This window comes from Heterocephalus glaber, unplaced genomic scaffold (assembly GCF_053883595.1).
Source record: "Heterocephalus glaber isolate CG9 unplaced genomic scaffold, H.glaber_assembly_v1.0 deba00001600, whole genome shotgun sequence".
In the NCBI taxonomy this organism is placed as follows: domain Eukaryota; kingdom Metazoa; phylum Chordata; class Mammalia; order Rodentia; family Bathyergidae; genus Heterocephalus; species Heterocephalus glaber.
Genome location: NW_028258372.1, coordinates 20,615,346 through 20,627,993, shown reverse-complemented (window position 1 = coordinate 20,627,993; position 12,648 = coordinate 20,615,346). Strand labels below are relative to the sequence as shown.

Sequence of the window (12,648 nt, the reverse complement as noted above, 5' to 3'; positions counted from 1 at the left end):
AGGTGCCACAGGACAGTGGAGGGCAGCAGGGATCTGGGCTGTAGCCCTGGCGCTGAGTCAAATCAATGGAGAGAAGTCCAGCACAGCTCTATTTCCTCCTTAGAATAATAACCACAGTTTGTCTACCTCCCTTAAAACACTCTGACAACTAACCAAAACTGTGTGTTAGTACTTTGTAAATGAGTCAGGCCCCCAAGGTTTATTAACCTCTAGTTCCAAGGAATGGCACATATGCTTGGTTTAGCTGATAATATTTTTTAAAAATGATATGCCACTCTTGAACCTGTAAGTTCCCCAAACAGAGTAATCAGGATAATGCCCTTAACATATAAAAGGCACGTGCTACCTCTCGTTTGGCAATGTTAACCAATACAGGAAAAGAGATTTCTAGACAATAACTTAGAAATTGTCCATTGCCACCTGTTTCTATTGGAGCTAAAGGAACAGAAAGGTTAAGTACCTTGCCCACAACCAAACTGACAGAAGAGAGGCAGAGCTAGAGTCAGAGCACTTTGCCACTGCACAGAACTCATTGCTCATCCCACTTCCTCCACTTTAGTACCATCATTAGCTCAAGTGGGATTGCTATCTTTCTAGCTAATAGGGCCTACATTAGCCTAAACTCCCTAGAGAATTAGGAGTTTGTTCATGTTACGATTATATCAGATATCCCCCAAGGGGCACATAGGTGGGGCTTTCGGAAGGTGATCTCCCACTGTTGGCTCCTCCCTTCTCTCTGCTCCCTGGTCAGTACCCCATGAGCAGCCATTCCTCACCTATGCCCCTCTGCCATGTTGCCCTGCCTCGGAGCCAGCCAACTATGGACTGAAACCTACATAAGCTATGAACCAAAATAAAGCCTTTCTCCTTTAAGTATCAGATATTTTGTTCTAGTGACAAGGAAAGTGATTAAGACAGATTTTTATATTAGAGAAGTGGGAGTTATTACTATGACTTTACTTGACCATGTGGTTTAGATGCCTTTGGGACTGGTTCTGTGGGAGGAGTCTGGATAGGTCTGGAGATGCTGGCTGGAGGAGGAGTCCTAAAATGCTGTGAGCCAAGTATGATGGGAGATTCGGTTTAGAGATCAGAAGACCAGAAGCTGAAGAAATGCAGAATGTAAAGACTAGGCTCAGGAGGTTTCAATTGGGAACAAGGACTCAAATGGCAGTCCAGGCTATGTGTGATATGCTCTGGCAGAAAATGTGTCTACATTTTGCTCGTGTCCTGACTCTGTGGGAAACTGAGATTAAGGATGGTGGACTAATTAATGTGCCAGAGGAAACCTCAAGGCAGCCCAGCATCAGGCTGTGGCACTGCTACTGTTGGGGGCTTTTAGCTAGCTCTACACTGAGTATCAAGAATAAATGGCACAAGTTTCTCTGGTGTGAGAAACTGAAAGTGTAAATAAGGACTAAATGTATAATAGGTAATGTGAAATAGGGAGAAAAGGGGCAAAGGGGAAGGAAGTGGGAGGGCTAAGGGAAAGGACAGAAGGGAATGGTATTAATATGAGAAAATGGAAAAATAGGAACAAAATCTTTGTAAATAGGGAGGAATGGAGGGGTTGAAGGGAGGGCTGGGCAAGGGTGAAAAATAAGAACCAAGAGAGACTATGTAAAGGTGCAAATTTCCAATGATGAATGTCATTATATTGTATACCTAAAATGTACCATTGATTAGAATGAATAATTGATAGTGCGAAATAGGAAGCAAAGATCCAAAGGGGTAGGGGTAGTGGGAGGGGCAGGGGAAAGCAAAGAAGGGAAAGGAAAAAATGATGAGAAATGGAAAAAATGGAAATAAAGTCTTTGTAAATAGGGAAGGGTGGAGGGCGTGAAGGGAGGGCTAGGAATGGGGAAAAAATAAGAACCAAGATGCATTATATAAAGGTACAATTCTCAACGAGAAATGTAATAGTGTTGTATACCTACAATGTACCAATAAAAGAATTTAATACAAAAAAAAAAAAAAAAAAGAATAAATGGTACAGCTGAGTGACTTTTGTTTTTGGTACCAGGGATCGAACTCGGGTCGGTCCTTGCGCTTGGGCAGCAGGCGGTGAAACCACTGAGCTAAATCCCTGGCCCAGCTGAGTGACTTTTAAAAGTTTTGAGTTTCACCAGAAAGCTTCTGTAAAGTTGGGGCCTATAAAGTTTGACCAGAGGAAAGTCCAGTTGTTAAAAGGATTAGTACTGAAAAGAAGCCAAGTACTTTACAGAAGGATACCTTAAGGGCATTAGAGGAGTCTGAGAGGCCTCATCCTTGGAAGACTCAAGGATAGAAACTGAAAGACTGCTTTAGGAAGAGAGCCATAGGGCACCCTGCTCCAGAAACACGACCTAGGAAACTGGGATTCTATTCACAGTGCTCAGCCAGACACTCAGCGGCTCCTACAGCCATGATGCAAAAGAACCTGGAACCTGGCCACTGCTCAAACTGGTTACAGACCTTGGCATCAACCACATGGTGCTGGTTTTACAGGCACACAGAATGCAAGAGTTGTGGGGCTTCCACCCAGATTTCAGAAGTATAGGCAGTGTGCAGGAAACGACAAGGAGAATAGTGCCTGGGACAGGCTCCACAGTGTGTACCTCAATTACCAGAAACAAAGTCAGAAAGTGCTATTTGGAGAAGGTCACCTGCCAGGAGCTGAGAACTTTGATTTGGTATCACCAACCCAAAGGACTTCTCAAAGGAAGTCCTTGAAATAAATACTCAGCCCTCATCCTCCTTCTCTCTGTTCTCCTCTGTGGGCTTCCTGTTGTCTGAACTCCATGGAGGGGGGATTTGGCATAGAATACACAGGTTTCATCATTTGGAGAAAGGCAGAGGGTGGATGTGGATGGGCAAGCAAAGGCTTCCAGCCCACCACTCACGCAGGCTGGGAAGTAGGTAATTGGTGCTCAGGGCAGAGGGGTTAGGACTGAAGATACAAATGCTGAAGTTGTAGGCATCAAGAGGCTTTTGAATCCTAAAGAGGAGATCTGATCACTTAAGGGGAGAATGCCGAGTTTGACATGAAAGCCCCCAGTTGACCAGCAGAGGTGATGGAAGGAAACCCAAGAGAAGAGAGGTTGAACGAAAACAAGGGGAGTGAAGTGGCACAGAAGGTGAGAAGAAAGGGGGGACAATGTCTGGAGCAGCCGAGAGACTGGGCAAGATGAGCACTGAAACCAACCACTGGATCTGACAAATGTGGACTGATGAGGTGAACAGAAAACGTGGGTGGAGGTGGGGCAGGAGGGGAAGAAACAAGGTGTTGGAGAGGATGAGACACTAGAGACCCTTCTGGCCCTGATACAAACAGCCACCAGATTCTCACCCCAATCTATTTCCAGATTAGCACTCTGGCAGCATTCCAGTGATGCTTTTTCATCAGATAATTTAGCTATTCTAGAGATGACCCACATTTTCAAAGTTTTAACATTTACTTTGAATAAAAAGTAATATTAGGTAGAAAAGCTAAAACAGAGATCCTGGTAGCCTGTGAAAAGTTCACTCCAAAACATACTCTGGTAGCTGTGGCTAGTCTACCCTTTAATTTACAGTCTAGGATCTAGGTTCAAATCCTAGCTGTACTACTTATATGATGCTAGGCAAGCAACATGTGTTATTTCAGCCTTAGTTTCCTTTATCTTCCTTTCCCCCACTGGGACAGATGTCTTTCTTTCTTTTGGTACCGGGATTGAACTCGGGTCCTTGAGCTTGCACAGCAGGTGGTGAAACCACTGAACTAAATCCCCGGCCCTCTTTCTTCTCCTTTAGCACCCTTATGTACATTCTTTTACCTGGACTAATCATGCTATATTAAAATTATCTGCATTTCCCTCCATAATTTTAGCCTCTGAGGAATAAGGACCATCCTTTATTCATCTCTATTCCCAAAGACACACACTCAAGTTAATTGGAAAAAAGAATTGATAACATTTATTTATCTCTAAAGATCATTTAAAAAGATTAAACTGAATGCATGATAAGCTAAGTAACTATCACAGTTATTCACAGTCTTGGAAAATCTTCTAAACAAGGAATACGTTATATCCCTTATCATCAATTTCCTTTCATTTAGTCAGCAAACATTTACATTCATTCAACAATAGTCATGCTTAACACTGTTTTTTATTCACAAGTGAATAAAGCAAATCCTCTGTCTCTATGGTGCTTGAACCAAGGGTGAAGGGTAAAGAGAGGAGATATACAATAAAAAGTTAAAAATACTATAAAAAATGAAGCAGGGTATAAAGATAGCATTATTTTTATGCTATGCTGTTTTCATACAGGCCTCTACCTCCTAATTAACATCCTCAAGAACTGCTATTCATCATTCCCTTCAAGCCAGATGATAACCAAGAAAAACAAGTATATATCACAGGTCTTATGTGAGACAAATATGGTTAGTGACTAATATGTTTTAAACATTTTCCAAGATCTCGCGTACTGTACATCTTTCCAGGAAGCATCCCAAGTAGTATCAATTCACTATTTGTATCATTTACTACAGATACGAGTCTCACAATGCTTTAATATTTAGTTTTACGGCTGCAGTCTAACCCTTGAAACAATAGAATAAAGGGATCTATATAAAAATGTTCTATTAAGTGCTTCTAAGAGAAAATATTGCAAGTGAGACTATAACTGTGCTGTGGCAACAGTGTAGGGACTCTAGCGATCTAAAATAGTAAGGCAGGGTGGGTTTATCGAGGAAAGACTTCCTGTAGAAGAGATGCTTCAACTCAACCCCACAGAATAGACAGGAGCTGTCTAGAGTAAGAGAGAGTAGGAAAAAGTAGACTATAGCATGCTAAAGAAAGGGAAAACTTGCAGCAGGCCAAGAGGCCAGTACGCTTAAGGCACTGGGCCCGGGAGAGCTGAAGCAGAACACAGGTACAAGGATGGATGGTAGAACTAAGGTTGCAGAAGTCTGCTAGGACTCTGTTGGGAAATGGCTTTTTATCATGCAGGACACAGGGGCCAAGGATTTAGCTCAGTGGTTCCACCGCCTGCCTCGCAAGCACAAGGACCCGAGTTCAATCCCCAGTACCAAAAAAAAAAAAAAAAAGTAGGACACAATGCATATATTCATATCAATACATCACTTGGTGGCCCATTAATATGTAAAAATTCATGTATCAGTTAAAAAATCTTATTTTAAAAAGACAGGAAAGTCAGTGATATGAAATCTACACTAATTCCTATTCCCTATCCGTTCAACTACCTTAAGTAAATAATTGAATGTGGGCTGCAATTCTCTTTACTAGAGGTGGGGTCATTAGGACAGTGGAAGGGAGCTATAGGATGGTGACTCCTAATGACCACAGTGCCAGTGTCCTCTAACAAGAAGCTTGCAATGGAACCAAGGCTATACTAGAAGCCTAGCCAGAACCTCTCCATGATGGTTCCACGTGAAGCTGATGGAAGAAGGGGGTGGTCTGTCTGGACCCTCAGTCTCCTCAGTAGCTCAGGAGAGGCAGTTGTTCTAGTAGCTAGGAAAGATCTAGTTTTATGCTATTTTGAAAAATAACATAAAAATAAATTTATTTTCCCAACTAAATGTGATGGTATGCTGAGAGGACTACGTAGAGAAAGAATTTAAAAGTTACTACTTTTTGTCAAGAATCCCAGGATAGCCTCACAAACTAAAAATCAAGTTTAGGTTCTCATTTTATGAAAGAGAACAAATTGTAGCCATTATTACCTCTGGTGCCTCACTGGCTGGGCTGGAATCCCACCTTAACCAGTGAGTACCCATGCAGCCTTGGACGTGAAACTTAATGTCTCTGTGCCTGTTTTCTTGGTTATCACAAGGTAATGACAGCAGAACTTACCTAACAGGGTTGTGAGGATTAATGAGGCAGTACATGGAACATGCTTAGAATAGTACCTGGCCATAAATACGTATTAGCTATTATTAGTAATCTGATATGCATAATAATAATAATAATAATAATAATGTTTTTATGAGCCTGTCTTGCCATTGGATGGCATTCAGCAGGCAGCAGCATTCACCACATTTTTAATCACAGTTCCTAAGGACAGGAAACAGGACTTCCAAAACTTCTTCAGAAAGTTCTAAAGATGATGGGGTGTTTGAACTGAGACAGAGTATTCTGAGGGGGATTAATGGCAATGTGTTTTAAATTTTTTTAAACATTTACTGTATATTTTCATCACACCTGTGTTATCTACAAAATCTCCGCCTATAATTGCTGAACTAAATAAAAAAACCTTAAAAAAAAAAAAAGAAAGAAAGAAAACAAAACAAAAAACCAAAGTCACTTCTCCCCACGTGTTCTGTAAGATGGAAAGAGCAGGCAGACTCACCAGTGGTGCCAACCGGACAGGTGGTGCACACTACCTCCTTTGTCTTGGGAACAAGAGCACAACTTGAGCCTCCAGGACACGGACAAGGCTGGCAGTCAGAGGAGGTACCCACAGTTGGGTCTCCATAGTAGCCATCACTACACTTCTCACAGTGGGGACCAGCCGTGTTGTCCCTGCAGTTACACACACCTATTTGGAAAACGGGTGTGAGATGAGTGTCCAAATCAATAAGACAATGAGCGTCTCTTTCCCAGCTGCTAAAGAGAAGTCACACTCAGCAGTGGCCAAAGATCATCTTCTCACCTGTTTCAGGGTCACAGGTCTCACTGTGTCCGTTGCAGGTACAAAGCACACAAGGACTGTATGGTCCAAGACTTGGAGTTTCTCTTCTGTAACCTGAGAGGCACATCTCACAAAACTGTCCTCCATATCCCACTGGGCAGGTGCAGGACTCCACCCAGGTTGCAGGGACCCCAGGCCCAGGACGAGCACTTGCCAGGGTGACATCATCCAAATATCCAGCACCTGTGTGTGGGGTAGAAAGGAGAATTACTGAGGCGTTTTTCATTTTTCAAAAGCTTGTGAAAAGTCAGTAACAAGAGTCACCAGACCCAATATTCCACAGAAAATCAGCCACTAGCTTGATTTGTCCACTAGAAATATAATTAGAAAATGGCTTGTTAATTATAAAACAATGCTATTTACTAATTTTAACAAATTTTCTTCAGGTCCATGAAAGTAGTTTTCGTAAATACACTTCTTTTATACATAATTCATGTGCAATGTGGTAGTTTATATTATTCCTTTTGGACCAGTGATACAGCATTAGAAGAGATCAACTTTTGCATTACCATGTATCCTTCTAACTAATCATCTTCTTAAACAATTCTCCTGAATTACATCATTACTTACTTCTCTCACTATATGTCCCACGGATCTTGATAGAGGTCAAGTTGTTTAGGAGCTTCTGAAACTCAAAAGGGGTAAGAGTAGGCCTCCATGGGTAATCTGTTGCTTCGTGGAGCCTGGAGAGAAAGAAAGGGCCTCATTAACTTCTGTAATGTTAATTTCAGGTGCAGGAATGCATTTTTCATTTGTGCCACCAACAATGAGAAGCTAATAATCTAACCAAATCAGAAAGGAGATTGCTTTGACAGTACAACTGTCAAAGAGAACTGGAAAAGAGAAAAGGAAACAAAGGAAAGGTCCCTTTTACAAAGTCACCATAATAACCTAGATGCTTTTCTTTAATATAAACTTAGGCAAAAGCCACTTTTGCAATGCAAATCCAAAAGGCTTTTACAAAGAAAGAAGGCAATCTTACCTGAAGACATACTTCACAGTGGTTTCACTAGGATAGGAATTGCCCTGAGCAATCAAGGGCACAGACACTCTCAAGCCAGCTCCCTCAAGAAGGAGGTCTTCTGCGGAGAGGCGTGTGTCTCGTCTGTCCACTCGGAAGGAGAAGGAGAGGTTTTGACCATAACTCAACACCTGATTGCCCAAGAACTTTGCTGGAATGCAGACACAATGGTGGGCAAGAATGTGAGAATGAAACTAAAGAGAAACACCCAGGATGTCACAGTGGTTTCCAGCCTCACTTACCAGGAGCAATGAAGTATCTAGGGAAGTAGCTATCTGAGATTACGGAGATATCTTGCCTCTCAGAGGACCACTCCAGAGACGCTTCTGAGCCATCTCTCTGTTCCACATGCCACCCATCCTCACCTGCAGGCAGAGAATGGAAATATAAGAACTCCTATACTGTAAACATTCAGAATTCAGGTCCTCTATAAAAATCCTCAAGGTTACCAATTCAAAAAACGCACACACATTTTAAATGTGGTCTCAGAGTTCTAGAAGTAGAAGGGTAAGGTTAAAATTACCAATCTGAAAGGCAGAAGATATGTCATAAACACTGTAGCCAACTGCATTTGTACAGACAGAAGAATGTCCAAAGCAGAAGCAGGGTGTGCAACCCCTAGGATTGGATGATTCCAGATTAAAAAATCCAGGTTTGCATCTAAAAAAGATGAAGACACAATCAGTTATTTTTTAGCTTGAAATATGGTAAAAGGCAAAACACAACACAGGTGCAGAAAGAATGAGCTACTACCTCTCACAATTGAAGCCTTCAACATTGTCTTTGCAAACACATCTTCCTGTTTCAACATTACATTCATCTGTGCTGCCAGAAGGATTACAGGAGCATGGCCTATGTGGTGAAAAAATGGAACAGGACAATGAGAGAAGAGAGGGAGAAAGGAAATCCTACTCATAAAGTCAATCCTTTGCTTTACATGTTAATAGATTAACATACAATACAAATAGAACAAAATGAAGCCTACAGTCATTTTTATATTTAGATTTGATTTCAGTCAAGGATAATCATCGCATTTTAGGTGATATTTATTTGTTTTTTGGGGGCTTTTTTGGTACCAGGGATCAAACTCAGGACCTTGAGCTTGCGAGCCAGGCGGTGGCACCAAGCTAAATCCCGGCCCCTATCACTGCATTTTAGTATTAAAAACTCTCCTTATTCTCTATACAAACCAAAACCCTAGAGGCTCATCTCAATAGCTATTCTCGAATCTTGTGATAACTATTATGGGGGAAAATGTTCGTGCTGCTGTCAATAAGCCAAAAGTTGTATGATTATGAATTTACTATATACATACTCTGCCCCTACCCCCTTCTTCTAGTTTTGAAAACAATTTACCTGCATCCTGCCTCAGTGAGAGAATGGAATCCAGGGTGGCAGCGATCACACTTGTCACCCATCACTCCTGGCTTACAGCTGCATCTGCCATAACTATCACACTGTGTGCTGAGAGAACCTAAAATGTAATGAGTTCACTATCAACCACAACTCCAGGTGGAATCAAAACCAATGTATCAAAAGAAAGACAACTGGTAAGTAAAAGCAATTCTTGACACTGATATGTAATCTCAAGATGATCACAGAGGGGAAAAAAAGATCACGTATAATTTAATTCATTTTACTGGTACCAGGGATCAAACTCAGGACCTTGTGTTTGCAAGGCAGGCATGTTGCCACAGAGCCAAATCCCTGGCCCAAAGATCACATTTTAAACCACAACTCTCTCAAAATCAGACCTTTTTAAGCCATGATATTTTAATTTTCCAGACACAGCCAAAGATGAATCTATTCATAGTGTTGAACAACACTTGCAAACTGTCCTGCACCCAACAGTACATTGTACCCCAAACCAGACACTTCTCTGGGGGGTGAGCACAGGCTCTTTAAGGCCAAGTCTAGAATTTTTTTTTTTTTTTTGGTACCGGGGATAGAACTCAGGACCTTGTGCTTGCTTGCCAGGTGGCAGAACCACTGTGCTAAATCTCCAGCTCCATGTCTAGAATTTAAGTAAATACAGGCATGAAAACAAAATAATAGTCAAACTCTTGACAAAGTTCAATGGTCTAAGAGTGATGTGCATCTCTAGATACACATCAACATACTTAAAACAGTTTAGCCCTGTAAGATGAGACTAAACAAAATTATTAACAAGGAAGATCCTTTTACAGTCAAAGTTCAAATAGTCTCCATGACCCTATTGCTAGTTACTTACAAAACCACTACTTAGACCACCTCCACATTTTTATAAACATCAGAAAATCATCAAAAAGTTCAACTGGGTTAGAGAGTGAAGCCAGGGAGTAAAGGATGAGGCAGAATCATCTATATGCTACAATAACGTGCATCCTCCATAATCAACCTGTGCAATTGCCAGGAAGCAAATCCCTTTTTTCTGTGGGTACTAGGAACATTCATTTTCTCTCAACTCATCAGGCTGAATGAGTCTTTCCTGTCACTTACCAACAGGACTGCAGTGGCATGGAGAGCAGGCTTCACTGTTCCCAAAGCGGAAGAAGTTTTCTAGGCATCGCTCACAGTTAGCACCGTCTGTGTTATCACGGCAGTTGGTACAGTGGCCACCATGGCCAGTGGAACGGTATAGTTCGGGGTCAAAGTAGCACTCCTCTGATCGGCCATTGCAGTCACAGGCTGTCAGCCAAAACATTCAAGTTATGTCAGATCAATGCACATTTGATTATAGCATTTTAATAGACCATGATTTACTACATCTTTGTTACAGATGTGGTGGTAAAGTGTGACCACCAGATGCAAAAACAAAGCAAAACAATAGTATATCAATGAAAAGTTTATACAACCAGATTAGCAGTTTACTATGAAATATTCATCTTATAAAAAATACAAGAAACTCTAATACTCAGAAAAAAATCTACCTCCACAGTTGTTCATATATAATTAAAAGCCAAGTCGAATTACAATTTTCCAGACTATCCTTCATTTCTACCACCAACTCTAAGGATATTATGCCAATTTATTTACAGCCTTAATTTTAAGTTTTAGGTCACAGATGGTTCATATACACTAAGACCCTAATTTTTCAAAGTGTCAGATTACTTGTATAATCAGACAGGAAACCTGAGATTCATGGGTTAAAATGAGTGCCTCTAAGATGGAAGTAGAATTTAAGAGAAATGCAGACTCTTCAGATATCTCGATTACTGGGGAGCCACAATCCAAACTGGGTCATCCATTAAGCACACTGTATTTTAAGAACAAGTATCTATATTCATAAAAAGTCTTTGCTCTATTTATATGAAGGTCATTTTCTCACAATTATTGATACTACTCAAAGTACAGATAGTATCTTGAACACTAAATAAAGTTTTATTTGGTTTCAGAGAAGGATGTTAACTATTTTTTAATATTTTAATATATGTATTTTCTTTTTTTTCTTCCTTCCTTAAAATCAGTTTTAAAAAATATTGTAACTAAAAACTCCTAGAAACTTGAATCACTGGCAACAAATATTAAGAGTTTTGTAGCTCTCTTTCCCTTGCTCCTTGGCTGTTTCTCTTCCCTCGAGCCACCCTAGGTCATCCCTCAATCAACCCAGTCCACCCCACCACAAAGGTGTGGTGCTCTTGAGACTAGGAAGCAAAACAATTCCCAGGTCCCATTGTTCCAAATCCAGAGCATCAAAAGCTAGTGTGAAAGAAGGCAGCTATAACTTTCTCTTCCTTGGCCTCTGCATCCTGACAGTACCGTCACAATATTCAGAACCTTCCTTCACTCTTTGAAGCATCGCAGTCCTGAATAAGAGATCAAGGAAGAAAGCAAACTGACCTCATCAGTCTTTCAGCCACAGCAGTCAGTTCATTTGTTAATGGCAAAATGTTTTATTTGTTGTTCTTACAGTTTCCTGACTAGACCAAAAGTATTACATCATTAAGCGGAGTACTTCTCAAACCTGTGTTTGTTTATTAGGATGCCACATCTAAGGAGCATTTCATTTTTTCTTTTGCCAGTCTTTATCACGCAGCTTCCAGCCCTGGATATTTCAGCTCAGTAATGGAATTAAAGAAGCTCAAACAAGTCTCAGAAATGCTACAGGAGGCTGTAAATTTTATCTGTAACTCTGGAATTTGTTGAGGGAAAAGATGAATAGGAGAATCTGCTCTCAGTAGCTCCATGACAATAGTCATGAGTCAAGGTTTCTGCCAATAATGTCTGCAAGCTCAGAGAGTCTTCTTTCTTATTTACTTTATTTTCAAGACAGTCTGATTAAGCATCTTTGTAAAGATAAAAGAACATTACAGCTGCCTTAAAAGTTTGTTATTGTTACGTCCTTGGCAAATCATTATTGCATGGTTTCTTTCCCCTCAGTTTTCTTTATCTGTTCAGAATAAACCATGGAATTTGTTTTGGATAAACAGTGTGCTAACTTTTTCATTTTTCATTTTCTAGGAATATACGGTCTATTTTCCCTCCCAAAGCCACCCAGCTCTGCAAAAGGGGATGGAAAAATTCTTCTCACTGCACTCTTCAGTGAGATGAAGGAAAACTAATTTTGAGAAATTATCTTTTGGACAGCAGTTTTAGTCTCGAACTCACTGCACTTGACACATACTAATCCAGCTGGCTGTTTGAGTAAAGGAACATTGATAGGAACAGTCAGCTTTCTATATTTGCAGGTTCTGCTCCCTCCCACAGATGTGACCAACTACTGATCAAAAATATTTGGAAAAAAATTGTACTGAACACATACAGACTCTTTGGGTCATTATTTCCTAAACAATATCATATATGTTACTTATATTTATATTGTACTGGGTATTAGAAGTAATCTTTTTTTTTTTTGGTACTGGGAATCAAACTCGGGTCCTTGTGCTTGTGCAGCAGGCGGCGAAACCACTGAGCTAAATCTCTGGCCCTATTAGAAGTAATCTTGAGATGATTTTAAAGCATACAGGAAGATGCACATA

At 40.6% G+C, this 12,648-nt stretch overlaps 1 protein-coding gene across 1 annotated transcript in view; it reads right to left on the bottom strand.

Moving 5' to 3' along the window:
• Positions 1-12,648, bottom strand: part of Lamc1 (laminin subunit gamma 1) — a 129,949-nt gene that overhangs the window by 24,073 nt on the left and 93,228 nt on the right. Inside the window, exons 5-13 of the mRNA XM_004862821.4 lie at positions 10,169-10,357; positions 9,047-9,164; positions 8,444-8,542; positions 8,214-8,350; positions 7,933-8,055; positions 7,652-7,841; positions 7,240-7,352; positions 6,631-6,852; positions 6,328-6,516 (exon numbers count right to left, since the gene is read on the bottom strand). Of these exons, the coding sequence (XP_004862878.1) occupies positions 6,328-6,516; positions 6,631-6,852; positions 7,240-7,352; positions 7,652-7,841; positions 7,933-8,055; positions 8,214-8,350; positions 8,444-8,542; positions 9,047-9,164; positions 10,169-10,357 (1,380 nt within the window). The remainder of the gene's footprint in view (positions 1-6,327; positions 6,517-6,630; positions 6,853-7,239; positions 7,353-7,651; positions 7,842-7,932; positions 8,056-8,213; positions 8,351-8,443; positions 8,543-9,046; positions 9,165-10,168; positions 10,358-12,648) is intronic.